Genomic DNA, 20,462 nt, shown 5'->3' with positions numbered 1-20,462 from the left:
CCAGAGGAGTTGTGATAAGGCTCCGGGTCCAATAAAGGCTTAATGTTACAGCCGTAGTTAGTAATGTGGGAAAAAATCCACAGGTGTCAGAGGGGACATGTGTAGATATCTGATAGCTGGCTGTGAATGCGTGCTGATCTAAGAAAATCAAAGGAAATAAATTTTTCTTTTTTTCTACATGCAGAGAAAAAAAATCAACGAATTAAAAGTTCCACAAATGTGATCGGCCGTGATCATGTCACCAGTGTGGCCAGCAGGGGGAGCGAGAGAGCAACTCAAATTCGGTGGTTCACTTTTCTCTTGTTTCTACTTATGAAATCACTCATTATCTTGTTTGAATCAGACTTTAAATCCCTGCGGACTCTCTGAATCAGCTTTTCGCTCTTATTTTTTAAACAAATCATTAAGTAGTAAATAAATGTCAGTTTGGCATTTGGCAGATTAGTTCAATCAGAAACAGCTGACGATTCATCATATTTGGTGCAACATCAGTTCAAAATCTTAACAACCACTGGCAGTTGCCAATGTTCTCAAAAACCTTTTTTTAATAGTTTTGAGGCGAACAATGCGTGGAAGAATGAGTGAAACACCCTTTACGCATTAAAAAAAAAGAAAAGAAAATCATGCCTGCGTATGTGTTCCAGCCAATTACACATCCCTGTTTGTTATTTTTTCACGGGCTCCAAGCTGTAAAGCCGAACTCCTGCTGTTTCCCCTTTAAACCGTGCAGGTTGCATGCTTGACCTCATCCCGGAGGGGAGCCAATATGTAACACATGGTGATCTAAATAAGCCTCCGTGTGTGTGTGTGTGTGTGTGTGTGTGTGTGTGTGTGGTGTGTGTGTGTGTGTGTGTGTGAGTGTTTGTGTATCTGCAAACACAGGGGGAGTCGCCTCACATATCTGATCAGTGTTTAACTCCTCAGGACTGAAGGTTAAAAGGGTCTCAGCCCCCAACGCCGACGGTCACAAACGGATCTGATCGATCCAGAAAAAGCCAAAGGAACCAACGCGAGCGTAAGAAACATGCATACAGTGTTTATTTCTGCAACCAGGACACATTAAATAAAACTACAAAGGTACTTCACTTGTACAAAAGATAGCTGATGTCCCATTCACTTACAAAACAACAATAATTTACTGTATAAATTAAACATTTCACTGTTTTGCTATGTACAATTCCATGACAGCAATGTGTGAGCCCTCCGGATCGTTCCCACAGGGCTCCTGGTGTTGTTTTCACATCATGGAGCATGACAAGACATTCACATCCGAGCTACAGCTCAGGACGAGAGGGCTTCCCACGCTCAGGAGACGGCGTGGAAGACGGGACAGAAGACGGGAGTTTGCATAATTCACCGGGCTATCCAAACAGATCTGCCCTCGTTAGATTTGAACTGTCAGACTGCGTTAGCTCCCGTTTGATTTGAGCGCGCATTAATTCGCCAGCGCGCTGGCATCTTTTGGCTCTATGCATGATCTGCTCTGAACATCGGGGACCCCGGGGCACGGGCTCCTTCCTGGAATAATTAACAGGAGTTACATGTGAGAGAACCCAGCGCAGTCTCGCCATTTCCAGCGTTTTGTGATCGCCCAATTCTGCCGGGTGGATAAAAACGTTCTGAAAGCGCCGGAGGCGGCAGTTTCATCCCAAGTGCTCAGGTCGATGCAGGAAGTACGTTTGTTTTGTTTGACAGAAACCGCACGAGTGTCGGATTCTGACGTAAGTGAAAGCAAATTTAAGTGCATTACGAAGACAAACTGTTTTTTTGATTAAAAAAAAAAAAAGTCACATTAATTCAAGGTTTTTTTCTTGCACAATTTAAAGATCCAGTCCCGTAAAACCAAAGGCCAACTGCTGCGCTGGTGACCCCCCCCCCCAGATTTTGACCTTTGGAATGTGTAAATGTCACTGTAATGTTCAGAAACACATTACACGCTTGTGTTTTGGCCAGAAATCGCAACCAAAGCTTCCTGATCTTTGGGAATTTACCGCTGCCTTATTAAAGATACATAAAAGAAAACAGAACAACAACTCTACCTTTGAGCTAAACCGACAAGCGAGTACAAAGATCACTCGGACAATTGGTCTGGGTTTTTCTGGGCCACAAAAAGCGCAGACGAAAATATTACACACAGATCACAATATACAATACCCCCCCCCCCCCCCCAAATCAAATCCAAAGACCAGTTAATACGAACAATGTGTTCAGTAAATGTCCGAGACGACACGAGAGCGCACGCGGAGATGAAAGGGAGATTTCTCTTCAAAGCCTCCTTCAGTCCCAGATGAAGAGTTCAAAAGGCCGTGTGTGCATCGTGGAGGACAACGTCTTCATCTCGCGGTCTATAAGAAAACAAAGATCCGGTCGGGAGAGGTGTTGGACCCCGGGATCAGAGCTACAATGATGAGATCATTCTCCACGCTGAACGGGCCAACTCCTCGTGTTTGGAGTGATTCTGAAGAGTGGCCCCAGCTCTCCCCTCCACGGAAACAGATGTGCGGAATCTGAGACGGGGGAAGAGTTGATCCTTAAGGCACTTGAGCACCAACAGACCAGAGAGGCTCCCACCCACGAGCGGTCGGAAAGAGCCCTCAGATCTTCCCGAGCATCCCTAAATGACAGTTCGTCTGCCTCCCTCACCGCCACTGTACAACTCAGCATCTTCCTCCACGGCCGGATCCCTGTGAGTGGGATCTGATTCTCTCTGATCTGTTCGTTCCACCGCGAGGGATTCACCCCCCAGTGCTGTCGTACCGTGTGTGTGTGTGTGTGTGTGTCCCTGTGTCCTCTTCTCTGAAATCCTTTGAATATGGAACCCAAAAGACAAAGTGAGGGGGGGGGGAGTTCTGCTTTTGGCTGCTTTTGTTTTCCCATGTGAGACGATGACAAGAATTCTAAAAACTGATACATACACCGGTCTCCGGGAGTTATTTTCTGGTTTTACTGTGTGTGTGTGTGTGTGTGTGTGATTATGGGAGATGGAGAAGGCTCCCGCATTACTAAAGCATCCTCCTCACAGGAATCCCCCTCCCTCCCCTCCCACAGTGAGGTTAGTGGCAGCCCTGCCCGCCCCCCCCAGGCCCCCTGTGGGTCAGCAGGATGGGATGGAGCGGGCCTCTTTGGTCCACGGGCCCCTTGAGCAGCAGCAGCAGTCACTCAGTCCGTCGTCATTAGCTTTGGCTTGTTAGCAAAGAGCCTCAAAGAGCGTCCGAGAGCCTCGTTCTGAGACGTAGCGGCCGGTGGAGGCGCGGCAGCGGCGGCGGCGCTAGTTGCCCACCAGGGGGCTGAGGTCACTGTGGTGATTCTTGAGCTTCTTCTTGAAGAGGGAGATGGTGGAAGGCCGGTAGAGGATGATCCAAGGCTCGGAGGACGCCGTGCTCTGGCTGCAGCTGTCGGACCCACTCACCGTGGGGATGTTTGGAGATCTACCGCAGAGGTAAAGAGGGACAATTGTTCAACACAAAATATCCCACACGGGCCTCCGAGGTCAATTAACGGAAACTTCAGGCATGTAAAAACGTCAAATTGATTCCTTTTTTCAGCAAAATGAACTTACTTTACGGTGACGTGCAGCAACAGCTTTGCCAACATGGCTATAACCGTCAGGATGAGGAGAGCCGACAGGGCGTAAATGGTCCACACTGCAGAGGAACAGACGCGGCGTGAGACGCCGAATCGCTTTAGCTAGCAGACTGGCTATGAGAAACGGCGATGTCATCGTTTGGAGGAGAAAACCTTTTCACTAAAGTAAAAATAATCTGATTCCAATCGGTTAATACGGGAAAAAACGAGCATCACGTAGAACTACTTCATCATGAAGAACAGCTGTGGCAGGACACTTCCGCAATCATCTTATTCGACTTTTCTAGCATTTTCTTAGCATTTTCACGCCCCGTCGAGCAGAGAGAGGCGCAGAGGGTGCAGTGCATCGTGGGTATCTACATACTAGCGTTGGGGCCAGTGGTCTCGCCGCGTCCAGCCCACTGACCTGGCATGCTGTGCTCCGGCTTCCCCGGGCTGGACGTGATCACGTAGAGGATCTGGGAGGTGCGCTCGTTGGAGGTGCCGTTGGGTTTCTCGGTGACGCTGCCGCCCAATGGCGGCCCCGCCGTGCTGGAGTTGTCCTCTCCTTCATCCTCCTCATCCCCTTCGTCCTCGGTCCCTCTTTTCAGCGCTGGAACCGAGAACACGAAGGCACAGACTGTTAAACCAGTCGAAGCAGGTCGCCAACTTCAGCTGGTAAACTGAGCACAATTCAGTTTTTCCTGAACTGATCTGGGGTCAGCGGGGAGGCAGCGATGGCGCTGTGTAGAGCACAGACAGCACACTCGCGGGTGAGCATTTCATGCTAACATTTGTTCAGAAACAGCGTTGTGAAAACACTCATGTGTGCTGTAAACAGGCGGCGCTCTGTCCGACTCTGGCTCCAAACAGTGTTTGCAATAAATTCTGTTTGTTTCACCCTGCTTTACAAACCCAGATGGGCCGATTCTCTCTCCTACATGTTCCAGGAGCAGGGCCAGATCCTGAATGGGAGCTTTTCATTCTGCCATTGCTGCACATGTTTGAGGATCCTCTGTCTTCTAACTTCTCTTTAATAATTTGTAGCTGAATATTGGTTTAGAGATTTGGCTCTGAAATGTATTATTGTGAGGTGTGGCTACATCTCCCTCCTGAGACCAGTTTTAAGTTTGAAGGAAGCAAAAAAAGACAGATTCTGAGTGTGCAGATGAATATAATTCTAATTAAAAGCATAAGGGGGAAAAAGCAAATGCTAATTGGCTAAACTGGGAATGACTCCTACGTGTGAGCGCATGTCAGCCCCAGATTTAAAGTATCTACGGGATATTTCTGCTCTCCCAGTGCTAATTTAAGTCTCAGAGCATCTAAATTTTCACACAGCATCGAATCTCGATGGCGCCGTTCCCACAATAACCACAATATTTCCCACGTTCAAGCAAAACTACCGGGGCTCGGCAAAAGTGCCCCGTCAGCACGGATCCTGAAACGACCATTTCGGGTCGGAAACAGGGGACACATTTGCTGCAGAAACTCATATGAACTTCTGCGTTTTTATGTCTACTTTCTCCATAACTGAGCCGCTGTGTAATTGCCCCCCCCCCCCCCCCGCCGCCCCCGTCTTTAATAAAAGATGTGACCTTTTGTCATATTACAACTCGAAGCATCGTGAACAACACGACAAAAGTCAGGAGGAGGAGGATTGTTGGGGAAAAAAGCTGGGGCGGGGTCACCTTCAAGTCTCGCACGCTGTACCCTGACGTCACGCTAGCAGAGTTAGCATGCACAGTTACACATTTATATGCAGATTTCATAAAAACCGGCCGTGCGATTCCCTGAGGAACAAGCTCTGGCGGAGCGAACGGCCTGCAGCGGCGTGATAAAAGAGCAAGTTTCCCTCGGAAAACAAAGCAACACTTAAATGCGCTGGATCGGCCGGGCCCGTGAGCCATTGACTAGCAAATAAACGAGGCTGTGTCGTGACAGGTGCGGCGCCAAAGCCGGGATGCAAATGCACCTGGGCGCCAAATGTGGCTGGCTGTGGGATGGGAAGAGGCGTCGGCACGCCGGTCCAGAAGCAAATCAGGGCTCACCTTGGTAGAGCAGGGCGAAGCCTTGGGCCTGGTTGGTGCGGTCCGAGTAGAAGTAGAGTATGACGAAGTCGCCTGTGATGTTGACCACCTCCCGCGGGGGGCTGCGCCAGTCGAAGCGCACCACCACCTGGTTGGTGTAACCGTCCAGCAGCTCCACCATGTCGGTCTGGTCCGAGATGTCGAAGAAGGTGAAGTTGAAGAGGATGGCGGACGATCCCGGGACCTGAATGGTCCAGTAGCAAACGCGGCCGGCGCCATACTTGTCAGGGAAGTCGGGGGAGTAGATCACCCCCGACGGGGAGGAGTAGTTTCCACCACAGGCGCCCACTCGAGCTGCAAGGAGGAGGATATATTGTCAGAGATGTTGAACCGGACTCTGGAGACTCCAGATAATTCAGGGCCTGTTCTGTGTGGTCCAGAAACTTCACCAAAAGTCGTGTCCGATTCCAGATGAGGAAGAACTTCAAACCAACAACAACCAAATCGACACTCACTGTCGAAGATGATGACCCAGCCGTCGCCGCCGCACGGCTGGGTGTGGTCTCCGAAGCAAACGTGGTTACACTCCATGCTGGGCGACTCGCCGCGGTTCCGCTGGTCGACTTCGTTGCCGCAGAAACAGGCGTATCCTGACTCCATCCCGGCGAGCTTTGAAACACAAATGGAGTTATGCAAATCGTCACGACAACAATGCAAAACATAAAATGGATGAATAGATCACAGATGGAGCCGTGTGTTTCTGACTGTGGGCTGCAGCCCCCCCCACACACACACACACACTCACACACTCACACACTCACACACACACACACACACTAGAAGTGTTGCAGAATGCTGAAGTCCTTCACACATCGTGGTCTCTGCAGCTTCGGAAGCTCCTTCTCAAAAGAGCTATTGTCCCTAATTCCAAAGGACATCATTGTCCAAATCTGTCCCCCCCCCCCCATGAATTCAAACAACCCAAGGTGCCGCATCATTGCCCGCTCTGTCTTCCCTCAGGAAGCAGGAATTCCTCAAGCCTCTGCTGCATTATCCTCTCTGACACAGCGACTCTTTAGACGTGGTCGTTGTCAAAGAGACACGTGAGACGTTTACGTGCGCGTCGAGGACACCGACGGTCCGAGCCGCCGTTCCTGGACCGGCCAGAAGATCGACACCTGGTGGTGTTCAGAGCCGGGGTCCTGGCGCCGCCGGGCTCTGGAGGCTGATGACCTCTAGTCATGCTGGTCAGATAGGGGAACAAGGAGGGTACAGACGGAAGTGGGCGCCGGAGCGCTCGTGACTGTCGGGAATCCGACTGCAAACGCAGACAATTTCCATACTGCTGAAAGGAGCCGCCTGTGCCCGTTTTAGGCGCGGATCCTGGACGGGATGCGAGGCAGCGCTCGGGGAGGAGGCGCGGGTGAATCCTGGATGTGTTCAGATGAAGGATGATGACAGCCTGTTACCGCCTCAGGTCCTCCGACGGAGAGTTTTCAAACCTGGAGGATAAATCATCCAGCGGTCGGCAGGAGAGGAGCTCAAAACTGAAGCTGAATGGCGGAACAGCGACAGACCGGTCGCCCTGGCGACAGCGTGTGTGCCAAATTCCTATATTTCTGTACTCCACTGTGTCATCAGTCTTTGTTTCCTGCTATAAACGCTTCCCTCCTCCACGGGTTGGGATTGGGACGTGGAGCTTGAACGGCCATCAAGCCTCGTTAAAAGCCGCTGAGCCAAGGCGTTCTGGCGTGTCCAGTATCGGCCGCCCATCTGCATCGGCTAACACTCGAAATCAGCCCTTTTTTCCCACCAACAGCCCTGACAGAGTCGCCAGAGTCCTGAGTTTTCTCCTGCAGCTCTTCTGTTACAAGATCAGTGGTTTGTGTGGGGGGGGGGGGTAATATGTCAGCATTAATGCTCACGTTGTAGCGCTGCTTCCTGCAGAAGCTAATGCAGTTCTGGATGGTGAGTTTGTTGGAGGTCTCGCTGGTGCCGGACAAGGTGGGTGGATCACCGCTGTCTCTGTAGCAGCCCAGGTTTCCAGGCACTGTGGGGGGAGAGGAGAGAGAGAGAGAGAGAGAGAGAGAGAGAGAATTAATCACAAGCAGCAGTGATCTGTGTCACATGTGGACTATTAACATTTCCCGAACAAACATCACGGGTGCTTGAAAACATTTGGAGTTTTTTTAGTCCATTTTTGTTCTTTACAGTCTGCAGATTGAGCTCCACTCTAATATGAGAGACGTGCACCCCCTGCACCTCTCTTAGCTTCAACACAGGTTTTATAACAATGGTTGCGAGCAGAAAAGAAGAAGAAAAGAAAGCGAAGAGGGACAGTGATCGAGCGTGTTAGCACTAGCGTGTTAAATCAGTGGATCAGAGTAATAGAGCTACTTTAAGATTTTGGCCCTGTTTTCAAACTTTATCTAAACACTCAAGTAGCCACATACAGACTCAACATTTAACTTATTTTTCTAAAACCCAAGTGGTTCCTGGTGTCCCTTATCACATGAATTTGATTTTATGTCAGTTTTTACGTGTTTTTTTGACACAAATAGACCGATCGGCAGCTGGACGGCTGATGAGACGGACTGATGACGTTCCCTCCAGATCACGGTGGCGTCTGACGGATCCGTCCGTCTCCGAAGCGCCTTCGTCAAACACAATGAGATCATTCGAAGCCCAGCGGAGAGATTAAACCCCCGAGAGTCGCGCAGATTTATCATATCAACTCAGGATGTGTCAACACCTCCAGCGCTTCAGATCCGACTTTTTGATTCTCGCTGCAGTTCAGACAGGGATCGTTCTTGTTCTGCTTCCATCACCGCAGGTGAAATAAACCTGACAAATCAGAAGTCACGTTCCAGTCTGGAAGCCCTGCGTCCTCTCCTGAGTGGAGGTTTCAAATGTGCCGCAAAGCTGCGACCCGATACAACGAAACGGAGAAAATGAGAAACATGTGACGATACCGAGCGTGTGATTCAATAACGATCCCAAAGAGCTCCAACATTTCTGTAATTGAATTTCTTGCATTTTTGCAACGAAATGGGGAAATAATTAATCAGTACGTTCTGTTCTGGGACCACAGCTGGCTCGGGTTCTTACAGAATGTATACTGCAAATATATACCATGTGACGGATTTTCAAAAATGCCGGCGTGAACGCGTCTGGCAGCTTTAAAGACTAAACAAACGCAGAGTATAAACGACTTCATACGGGTGATTCTGTGAAATCTGAAGGGTTCTGTTTGCCTCCCCATCCAAACATCGCTGTCCTAAAACCAGACTCCTCTGGACCTTTGTGGTTGTTTTCTCTCTTCAAAAGCAACGTGCACGTCTGAAAGATGACTGCGTGTCTTCTGAGGAAGGAACACCTGACAAAAGGGAAGAAATCAGCCCCGAAAAGGAACGTGGGCGTTCCTGTCGGGACGCAAGAAGATGCTAACTGAGGAAAGAAAGTTTGCATGTGCACGGACGTCCATCGCGGCCCGAGAACGATCCTCAAACGGGCCGGAGGAGGGAGGGACGCGCACGTCTGCCGACCCAGACTCAGACAGCGTCCGAGATTCCCTCCTGAGGAGAACCGCGTTTGACGGACGACTCAACATTTCCAAACCGTCAGAACGGCAATAAACCACGCGCCACGTTCCCCTTTCAGCCCCGACCCCGCCGAGGCTTTAGAAACGGATTAACACGGCTTTTTGAACGACTTCGCCAGACTGCGGCGCTCGCATTTGCAGAAGTAAGCGCCAGATTATTCGGAGGCAGAACATGACGGCGGGAAGGATCCTGGAGTCATTTCGTATTTTCGGGGTGAGACGGGACAGAGCTGTGGCAGCAGTTCTCTCCTTTTTATCGGTTATTTCGGCACACTCCGGATTAGCTGCACTGAAGTCTGCAGCAGAAGAGATGAGAAGAGAGCAGAGATAAACACCTGGTGGTGAACCGGCAACCTCCCTCCCAGCAAGGCAGGTAGGCGGGGACCACTTCAAGGGAGCGTTTGACAAGGAGGGGAAAAAAAGCCACTGCAGGGCTCAACAGACAGATTAAAGGCAGAGCTCCTTTTCATTTTGCTTTGACAAGAAGATTGCAGGCTCGAGTCAATTTATCCGTCTTTGTCCTCCGCTCGTCCCCGGAGCTGAAGAACAACAGGTGGGGGAGGTTTGTGCAGAGGAACCAGGCGTGACACAACTGCACCGACCCCGGATGCACAGCGTAGAGGATGAAATAAAAGTCTGAAACACAGGCGAAACAAAGCAACGTGTCTCCTGAAACATCTGCTCTGCAGCCGCTGCAAGTGCAGATATCTCTGCTTACAATAAAGAGAAAAAAGAAAAAAACGCCAACGCGTTTGCACACTTCAAAGTTGGTTGGTGGAATTTTAGACTTTAACAAGCCAGAAGGGAAAAGAGGAGGAAACACAAGGTGCATAAATGCTCCAGTCAGCCAAGACCAGAGCTCTGGAAACCTCAGGAGATCACAGCGGGGTAAACTCCCACAAAGTTTTAAAAAAAAAAAAAAGTGAAAAAAGCGAAGCAGATGCGGGGCCGAGCTCGGCTGCGGCCCGACTCAGCGAGGCGGCGGCAGAGTTCACGCTGGTCACAACAACAGCAGAGAGCCGACACAGAGCGAGAGCGGCGAAGGAACGTGCAGCAGGCTGCGGCAAGTGCGTCTGGCAGGAGCACGCGGGCAGGTTGATGAGCTGGGGGGGGCAAACATATCATTAAGGAGGCATAATTACAGTTATAAAGGTCTTTGCCATCTGGAGGGTGAGGAGCGGCAGAAACAAGGGAAAAACAGTCAGACAGGGAGAGTAAATAAGTGTTTTCATATTTAATGGGATTCAGGGCAAACTTGTTTCAAAATATGTTTTCCTCGTGTAGGAAATATGAGGCGAGATGTCGGCAGTTAGGAGGGGCGATAAAACCCTCCGACAACCGCCGCAATTCATCTGTTTCTTTACGGGATCGATCCCAAACTCCCTTACGAGATTCACCTTCGATATCCCGTAAAAGCGTTCAGGAATGAAGCCGCGCCGAGGACGAAAAGGATCCCGCCGGATTCTCAGGGGCCGTAACCAGCCGCAGAAAGCTCATCGTCCACATTAGAGGGGACGTTCCCCGATGTGAGTAATTGAACTCAGGTATGTTAAAGGCTTGGAAACGCTCCCGCCCCAGCTTGACTGCGGCGGCTCCACCGAGCAGATCCGAAGCAACCGCGCTGCTTCCTACGACTTTCCCAGGGACTCTAGACGCGTCGCAGCAGAGGAAAAAGCACGGATCACTCTGATTTGGTCTGTCTGCCATCACTCCTGTTTAGATCCCTCACATATTGATACGTAAATAAATACAGCCGCTGCTTTTTGGCCTGTGATTAGCTTTGCTGTCTGCACCCAATCCTGCACGGACACAGATAAACACGCCGTCGGCCCCCCCCCCACCCACTCCGGACGACCGCTCGTGGAAACTTCTGTATTGTTTTTACGAGCTGGGAGTCGTGATTATGTGCTTCTGTGGTGTTTACGCTTCATTGTTTATCTGAAGTTGGTCAATTCTGAGGGTTCCGAATGAGATTATTATCAGAAAATGTTCCCGTTCTAAAGGCCCGTGAAGAGCGATCTGATGGTCAGGAGCCGCCGAGGCACCGCTTGATCAGACAACGTCAAGATTTCGAGGGTTTGTTGCAGATTCACGCTCGCAGATAAACGTACAGTTGTCGGCTGCTAACGTGAGCCGCGCGGCCAGACTGAGACGGGGAGATCGATACAGCACCCACGCGCCCCGACCACCATCTAATTAACGGCAAGACAGAAGAGCCGGACCTTTAAAGGGATAATCTGAGCATTCCGAGAGACTAGGATGAACAAGGCATGAGGGAAAATTACGTATAAATGGGCGCCATTTTAGGAGATTTGATAGCAGGTCACAAATGCTTGTGGTTGTGTCCTATAAAGCAGAACCTTTTTCATTGTCCTTCTTTTCAAAGAGATCTGCTGCTCAGGTCAAACCTGACATGACAATAATCCCAATTATGACACAAAAAACACTGGAAAGGTTGAACAGGCAGCTGCAGTGACAGTGACGGAAACAGCAGCAGTTGAGGAGGATTTTAGTGATTAATGAGGGAGCTTTATTAAAAGAAAGAACGTGTCGTGGAAATGTCACGTCTGTCGGTGCCTGACATACAAACGCACCTCGGCTGAAGCAGTCTAAAGGCAACACGGGATAATTACAATCGCAGTATTATTGTCTGGGAAATTTTAAATAAATGAGAAAACGCCTTCAGTGTAATCTTGATATTATCCTCGAAGGACCTGACTGCTGTGGAGCTTCCCTATTTAAATTCATACTGATTATGCTGATATGGATCCTTTCCTAAATACAGGCAAAACAGCAGCACATCAAATATATCCAATCACAGAATTACATTTATTGCACCTCTGCAGAATCGAGCTCATCTCCATTTGAAAGGCAACAGATGGACAGCCGGACGTCCTCACACAACGGCCGTCCACATGTTCTCATTAGGACACATTCTAATCAATACCTTTAATTCTCTAATGGCGCCGGTCGATTTAAACAAAGCCGCGCCGAGAGAGCGGAGCTGCCGTGGCCGTGGAGGGACTCCAGGAGATTAAATCTACCTGATGTCCTCTCTGGTTTCTGTGTAAGAGACCCTCGCAGCTCTCGAGGCAGGTATTTCCCCTCAGGGGAAGGGTGCGGGTGGAGTTGACTGGGAGGTCAAAGGTCAGAGCGAAATAACAATGGGTGTGTTCAAAATTCTGCTAAGTGCAGACCTGATATCGCTGAAAGGAGGGAGGTGTGTGAGCGAAGGCTTCGGCAGCGTTAGCGTCAAAATTCAAAAGCGCGATTAACAAAAGCCACTGTCAGACGTTGGTCGCTGGCTAACGTTGTTCTGGCTAAAACTGGCTAACCTGTACATGTAAATGGCCATAAAACATCTATTCACTGACATCTTTGATTTGTCGATGGTGAAACATCCATGTTTACGGCTCCTCCAGAACTAGCTAAGGAAATCTGAGTCAGCATGAGATATCTTCATTGTAACAAAAAGACTTAATTGCAGATAATTGTGGGTTGTTTTTCTTCTCTCTGCAAATCTATTCAACGCCTTAAATAATTCCCAAAAGAATGTGGTCAGATGTCTGATTAAAAAAATTATTGATTTTAGGAAGAACCATCCTGACAGTTTGGCAGGTTAATTAGAGGGTGAGTTAATGTGGAAGCCTGAGGCGCTGAGGTCAAACAGTTAATTTTGGAAAAGTTGGTTACATGTGGGCACGCACAGTAATTAGCTCGTCATGATAAATGCAGCTCTTTTATGTGGCGCTTTTAAACTTGTCTTTTGTTCTAATGTACAGCACCGAGTCTTTATTTGTCTGCAAAACAACTTCTTTTTATTTTAATACGTCAGAAAAAGAAGCTCTTAAAACTCATCTGACCGCAATCCAACCTCGCTTTTCATCACTGGGCAAAAACAAACCTATTTATATGTTTTGGTAAATATATTTCTATAATTATGACTAGAGACAAAGCACAGCTGAGGAGGAAACAAAATTTAGCCGACAAACAGAGTTTAGTGATTTGTCTTGAGGGAGGAACGAAGGAAAGGCCGAAATTAGCTCATATCACAAAAATGTCTTCACAGCAAAGGCTGAAATCTCGGAGGGGTTACAGTGAAAGAAGCACAGAGAACAAACAAAACACACACACACACACACACAACACACACACACACACACACCTCAGTGGTGCCTGAACCTGCCCCAGAATGCAGTTTGGGAGGTTTTTGCTACGACAATGACAAATTGTGCGATAAACACAGAACCTGGAAACAACCTCAGCACGGCCACGAGACGCGCCTGCGGTGATGTCGTCCCTGGACCGCATGCCCCCCCCCAACACCACCACCACCACCACCAGCCTGGTATCCCTCCAGTAAGAGCTGACGCACAGACGGCCCCACTCTGGGAGCTGGGTCAGGTGCTGCCTCTGCTATCCAGAAAAAAACTGCTCTGTAACAGAATTTGCTCTTGTTTATCCACCTGCTTGAGATCCACTCTGACCTTATCTGGCTGTGCTAATCTCACTCGCCGGCCTCAACAAAAGCCCCTCTGTCCGTCCTTCGCCTCCATTAGTCCGGCACACGTCCGTCCATTTCAGTGATCACCCACCAGCGTCATGAACCCGGCACGACACATTCAATAAGGTAGGAGAGGAGACGTCCCCGCTGAATGGCTGCCATCTTTAATTTCCCATCTTCCGTCTCAGGAGGCCGAAAGATTACCATCATCAATTTAATCAGACAGAATACTTTTAATCACGAAGCGAATGGAAAGGGAAAAAAACACACACTTGGCACAAATATATTTGATGCTGCCATCAAAAGTCTGGACCAATTACAGTTTTGGCACTTGGTGATAAGTGAGGGGAAAAGAAGTAATTAAAATTCATCCCGACTATCCTTAATTTCAGAGGCGACGCAAAAATACGGCTTTGAGGGTTTAGCAGCGTCAGCTTTGTGCCGCCGTTTTCCGCTTTTTCCTCTTTACCTCGAGACAAATAAAGCAGATAAAATGCAATGAAAGATCATGATTAGCCCTGCCAGGAAGGCGGAGATAATAAACGGAGAATTACACCAAAAAACAGCAGTTACGCAAGACCAAAATGTTATTTTGTACCCTCATTATCCCCATCGTGCATTAAAAAAAGCACCGAGGTGCTTAAATATCGACTCTAGAAGAGTTTATTTCCCGGCATCAGTCCTGAGAACATGGGTGCGGGACAGAGCACCTCGGTCACGGGTGACCGACCGTGACACTGCCTGCTGCGTTTAGTGCAAGTTCCAATTAAAGACGTGAAACCATAGCGACGAGCAGATGTCCCAGAATTCCACAGCGCCATTCGGTCGTTTCAGAAATCACTGTAAATGTTCTGCTGGAGCTCAGTAATCAAACTCCGACCCAAACACAGGATGGGTTCTTTCCTTTAGTGTCATTAAGGTGCGTCTGAGTCGCTCGCCAGGCGGATCAGACGGATCCGGGGAGAGAATTGGTTTGTGCTGAGAGACGCCATTAAAATAGATGAACGTTTCAACTCGGGTGATTGTTTGGTGTAAACACAGATAAGAACGCTCCCATTAACACCTCCAACACGAAGCTGTGGTTTAGTATCAGTGTAATTACAAAAAAAACAGGTCGTAAACTCATATTAGTACAAGAAAAAGCTTCATTTTCATTAATGTTCGGGGGGGGGTTCTCGTCAAATAAGCCCAATTTAATGAAATCTAGTAAAAGCCCGGCGTTTATACACTTTTTCTGATGGTGATTGTCCAAAGCAACGGCTTTTTTTTAACCTCCCCCTCCCCCCAACATGTTTCCGTTGTGGCGTTTCCCTCTGCTCCCTTCAAAAGGTCGACAGGTGACAGATGCGGGACTTTAAAGCCGTTTTGCTTCACCCTTTGTTACTGGAAAAAGAAACAAGGGCTGCGTGTCTTCGCCGAGGCGTGGGACGCCGGCCCAACAAGTTTTTCCTGGTCGTGCTGCTGGCGGTGGAGAGAAAAGCAGTGGAGCGGCAGATCAAAGGTGAGGCGAGGACGTAACCCCGGCAATATCACTTCGCCTCATGCAAAATTAGTCGGAGGCGTGCGGTCGAGAAATGCTCGGGCCTGTTCCAAGGAGACGCGAAAAAGAAAGGTGTCACACCTGTTGGGAGGCTTTAGAGGATGAAAGGAGAACTCAGGAGGTGCTTCTGGCAGCAGAACCAGAACACGGGTCGGAGTGGCGTGCAGAACCTCAGCAAAGTTACAGCCAGCAGAGGAAACGAGAGGAGAACGTGTGGAAAAGGTGCAGATACAGATGACAGTAATTATCTGCTCCCGGGGGCTGAAAACGATAAGATTCATGTTTTGCTCCCTTTTCAGATTTTTAAAAAAAGATATAAGCTGTGGTCATGTGACCCGAGGGGGCGGCGTTAAAGCCAGAAATAAAAACACTCATGACGTTGTTGTTTTGTAATTCAACAAAATACAACTACAAAGAATATAAAACACATGACGAGAGACTTGACGCAACCCGCCGCCGCCTGTTCCTGCCAGATCCATCGTCGCCATGGCGAAGGCTCAGGTGACTTATTGCATTGCATCCTCGGTAGGAGGGCGGAACATCGGTCACGCCGCGCTAGCGCTCCTCGTGGCTCGCAGACGTGTCTTCTTCTTACATGACACGATACACTGACACTATTAAACACATCGGCAAGTCTTCTTCTATTAAAGCTGCGAGTTTGCAGCCTTGTTACGTAAACAGAAACGGTTCTTTACGGAATCATCCGGTACCTGAAAAAGACCGTGTCCTCTGTTATTTGCCGTAGCGGAGTATTTGCACAGGTAAGGAGGTAACAAATGTGTCTTCTCACACCGATTTTGCACGGCTGTAAATGATTTTCTAACCTGCTGGAGGTTCCCAGCAGGGCACAGCGAGTCTGGGAATGTTGACACGTTCCACCGCGTGATAACTGCTGCCGTGAGAGGTTTGACTAAGATCAACAACTGCTGCGGCCTCCTTCAGTCAGACTCTGGCCGTCCTGGTCCCACCTGTGTCGTCAGGGCGCCCCGGCCTCAGCTGGTCGACCCGGACCCCCAGCAGGCTCCACAGCAGATGTGATGTGACACTGAATCCACGACGTCGACATGAAGGCACAGAAGAGCCCCTCTGCTCTGGCTCCTCGCTCCATTTGCCGCCTCTGTTAGCCAACAGCATCGTTTGTTCGCTCAGTCGCTGAGCCTTTCAAAAGCAGCCGTTTGAGACGGTCAGAAGGAGAGCGAGGGCGGCGGCGCGATGAAGTTAGCAGGTCGTTGGTGGGCCAAGACTCCCTAAAGTCCCTGCAGGGCGGACCCGTCTCCTCAGGACTGCCATCTTCTCAAGAAAAACAATCCCTTTCTCATATCTCTCTTACATGAACAATAAATGCTCAAACAGGAAGAGACACTTGCATTAAATTGTACTATTTGATCCAGCAGGTGTAAGAAATGGGCCAAAGATGGGTTACTGGCTCCCTGACAGAAGTGAGGCGTGTGGGCTGAACCCGTCTGGAATAAAAGATGGCCTCGTTTCTCAGGAGATAAGGGTCAGGACAAAGTCTTCCCTCTCCCCTTCTCCTGTATCCACAAAGGTTTGGGATATCGACCGAGAAGAACGGAGCTAAATGGAAGATTGTCTGAAATAGGTCATTGGGGAGGGTACAAACGTCCACGCACGCGAAAGTCCCAGTGGACAAATGCGTGTTCACTCACGGCCCGTGCAGCCTGAAGGCTTGATCTGATGGTTTAATGGGTCCTGAGTCGTTGAGACAGCAGGCTTAAGTTAAAGCATGCTACTCAGGCGGAATAATGCTGGGATCGCCAGAGGGGTTTGGGAGGATCTGGAGATCTTCTGGTACCTACTGCACAGCTCAGCCTTCAACACAAGGCCTCATGTAAGAACCAAGTCCGTCAAATATTCAGGAACTTTTAAGGAAAAATGCAAGCAAAAAAAGATAAAATAGACATCACGTATAAACGTCATATAAAAGGTCATTATGGGTGTTTTAATAGCAGCCTATTACCCCTGGAATATCAGTGTTGCCTGCAGCCACCTGCTACTTTCAAACCTGTTCCACAGGAAACTGTGTCATGTTTGTCGGAAAGACAACGTGGAGCGCGGCGAACCATTTTGTTTTCAACAGTCACAATTTAAAAAAAAGAAATAATTAGGGATGAAGAGGTGGCTGAAACGCCGGACAAAAACAGCACACCTGGATCCTCCCCGTCAATCACCGACCATCGAAACGGGCTCCAGAGCCACAGGGTGAACTGGTGCGCACGCACACACACACACACACACACACACACACACACATGATTGACAGCTCACATTAAAATAAGGGCAGGCCTCGGCATGGCAGGTTGATGGCAATTAGTGGCATTTTTTAAAGATGATAATAGTTATGTGCACAGCCATAAAAGCTATTTTGGCAGATGAGGATATGAAACTGGCTGGTTTTGGGCTGCAGGGACATGAAAGAGAGGAGAGAGAGAGAGAGAGAGAGAGAGAGAGAGAGAGAGAGAGAGAGCTCCAAAGAGTGAGAATAATCTCTTACTTTGGCATGTGGGAATGTCGCAGTATCTCCAGTAGATCCCGTCTTCATAATCTGGGATGTAGCACCACGGCTGCACGTCCCCATCAGGATTCCTGCAGAGGCGAGAGTTAGTCCACATCTGCATCAGCCGACATCAACCGTGGACGGTCGGACATTGTTGTCTGACAGCATTCCCGATCGGGAGCTGCGAGGCCGCGGTGGAAACCTGGCTAAAGTTTCAAAGGGAGATTATCCTGAGTGTGTCAATCATCCACAGCCCCGTTGGCACCGGCGGCTCTCGGTTTTATTCTTCCGCTGCGCTCTGCAGGCACAACCATCAGCATCCAGGCTGCTGCCGCTCTTTGATGGAAGCGTCATTGTTTAGAGGCCGGGCGCAGAGAAAAGGGACAGACTCTTTTGTCTGTGAGGTCGTGGTTGGTTTTTTTTTTCTTTTTCTCGTCTCTGAACCTCATCTATGCGCTTTTAACCAATCGTTTAAGGCCGACCTTGGCGGGACTGAGGATGGAATACCAAAACGCCCTGTGCAGTCTCCGTATCTCTGGGGCCATCATGCGACTTTTTCAATCCCGACCTCAATGGCGGCGTTCTGAATCGCTGATAAATTAAATCAAAGCAGCTATTGTGCAGCTGGACTTCATCTTGGAGCGGTTAGGGCCATTTAGTGCTATTTGGAGATTACGCAATTTACAAAAAATACCCATCCCACTGGCAAAACAGGCCTCCAAACGACATCGCTGTTTTTTAGTCCCCTAAGCGCTGAAGAGGGGTTTTTTTTTTTCCGTTTTGACACACCTCATTGTAACATCTTGGGGGGAGAAAAAAAAAAAAGCCCGGAGGCGATGTGCTATTTAGTTTCACCTTTTGTGTGCAAAGTTGTGAAGGGCGTTTTCATTTCTTTTCTTCTGCTATCAAAAACACTGTCCAGGGTTTCCTGCTCTCTTTTCACACCCGGAATGAGGTCCTGACAAAGCCCTCGTTGTTGGAACTTTTTTAGGCTGAACCCGAGTTTAAGTGCCTTAAAGCTTTATACCCCCTCCATATCTCGGCGACAGTCGCTCTCTTTCTTGCTGCCGGTCGGTAGCGTGTGAAGGAATTCACGCAGCATTTTTATTAATCGCACCATGTAAATCGACCCGGAGCTTCTCTCTGACTTTCCTTGCACGTTCACACCAACTCACTTTGTTTTCACTAAAATTCGACGTTTCGTGAGCCCGGGCGTGTTTGTCGCTCCACCCGGATGGAAGAACGGCACCTGTTTGCTCATCCTGAGGCGACTGCTGAAGTTAAAATACCAAAGTCTCCTCTCTTCTGAGTATCTCCTTTCTGCTCCTGTCACCCCCCCCCCCCCTCCTTCCTCCTGCCTTTCAACAGGTAACAGCCCTACTTGAAATATGACTCCTCTTAGAGATAATCTATAGCCATTTATGTAATTTACTGCCCTTCCTGCAGCACCCCTGAAGGAGATGGACAGGAATTACGACCATCGATCCCAGGTTTGATTGGGCGGCGCACTTGATCTGGCCTTGATCTTTCAAAAGACCGAGCACAGCTTGTAATCGCTCCCTCCTTTATCCCCCAGCGACAACGTTTGTGCATGTGTGGGGTAAAAAAAAGCCTGTACAGTTTATATACAATACACTGCACAGGTGTGTTTGTGTGTGTGCGTTTTCAGATGTTTTAGGGGTCCCACATTCACATCCGTGTGCGTCAGCGATGGTCTACTTGGCCCAGAGCGGAGGAACTTGTTTAAAAACCCAACTCCCCAGAAATGGATCAAAGCAAGATGTTTAGACACTTAATTGGCACGGTTACGCTGGCTGACTCATTCTGCTCCACATTTGTGTGCAGCCACACTCCACTTCACCTCACAGGTTCTCCAGCTCTGGGTTTGGAATGCCGGGTCGAGAGGAGCAATGCTGATTGGAGGGACGCGCTGGGAGACCCGTCTGGATTTGAGGTCAACAGCAGATAATTTACTACTTCACCGAGGCTTTAATTGACTTGAATGGTTTAGCATGCAAACGGCTGCCTGCTGCTGAGCCACATGAATGTGCGTATTGAGACGGAATGTGTTTAGGTTGGGACCTGATACGTATAATCTGGTATCCGGAACATTGTGGCCCCGTGTTAATCATAATGCCACGTTACAGTGCAGATGGTAGATTAATGGCATTGGCAAAATGACTAGATCATTTCTTTGAAACCTCAACGGTGTCCATCCACACAGCCGGTTTGGTTTGATTTGGATTTAAACTGTGTTTCAAATAATCTGTTTCCAATTTCATGATGGATGTGGATTAAATTTTAAAATAATTTTATGAAAACAGAAACGTTGGATAATCTTCAGACCTTCTTTGTCTGGAAGCCATTCCTTCCACAGAGACTACGGTCCAGTGAAAACTACTGAAATAGAGAGGATTATTTGCAGAAATCAAGACACTATTTATGGAAAAAGGCTAAAATTGATTTTTTTTTAATCCACAGTCATTTGAAACTTGAACCTTGATGATGAGGGCAGCAATCTCACCAAATTAATTCATAACTTTAGCAGAAAAACACTTGTGTTTACAACCATAACAGCATTTACAGTTATCTAACAAGTCCTGCTTCTTGAAATTATCTGGCTGTGACAATTATACTGTTGATTTCTGATACTTCAACTCCATGTTATGAATCCCCCAGCAGAACACATTTATGAGCCTCTTCCATTC

At 48.7% G+C, this 20,462-nt stretch overlaps 1 protein-coding gene across 2 annotated transcripts in view; it reads right to left on the bottom strand.

The window, feature by feature from the left end:
* Positions 1-1,016: 1,016 nt before the first annotated feature.
* Positions 1,017-20,462, bottom strand: part of kremen1 (kringle containing transmembrane protein 1) — a 37,067-nt gene continuing 17,621 nt past the window's right edge. Inside the window, exons 3-9 of one of the 2 annotated variants that reach the window (XM_057033410.1) lie at positions 17,752-17,843; positions 7,520-7,644; positions 6,110-6,263; positions 5,616-5,948; positions 3,950-4,177; positions 3,560-3,644; positions 1,017-3,428 (exon numbers count right to left, since the gene is read on the bottom strand). In XM_057033410.1, coding sequence (XP_056889390.1) covers positions 3,269-3,428; positions 3,560-3,644; positions 3,950-4,177; positions 5,616-5,948; positions 6,110-6,263; positions 7,520-7,644; positions 17,752-17,843 — 1,177 coding nt within the window. In that variant the 3' untranslated portion in view covers positions 1,017-3,268. The remainder of the gene's footprint in view (positions 3,429-3,559; positions 3,645-3,949; positions 4,178-5,615; positions 5,949-6,109; positions 6,264-7,519; positions 7,645-17,751; positions 17,844-20,462) is intronic. The other variant, XM_057033411.1, reaches the window with a different exon arrangement.

This window comes from Takifugu flavidus, chromosome 5 (assembly GCF_003711565.1).
Source record: "Takifugu flavidus isolate HTHZ2018 chromosome 5, ASM371156v2, whole genome shotgun sequence".
NCBI classification, from domain to species: Eukaryota; Metazoa; Chordata; class Actinopteri; order Tetraodontiformes; family Tetraodontidae; genus Takifugu; species Takifugu flavidus.
This window is presented reverse-complemented; position numbering and strand designations above follow the sequence as displayed.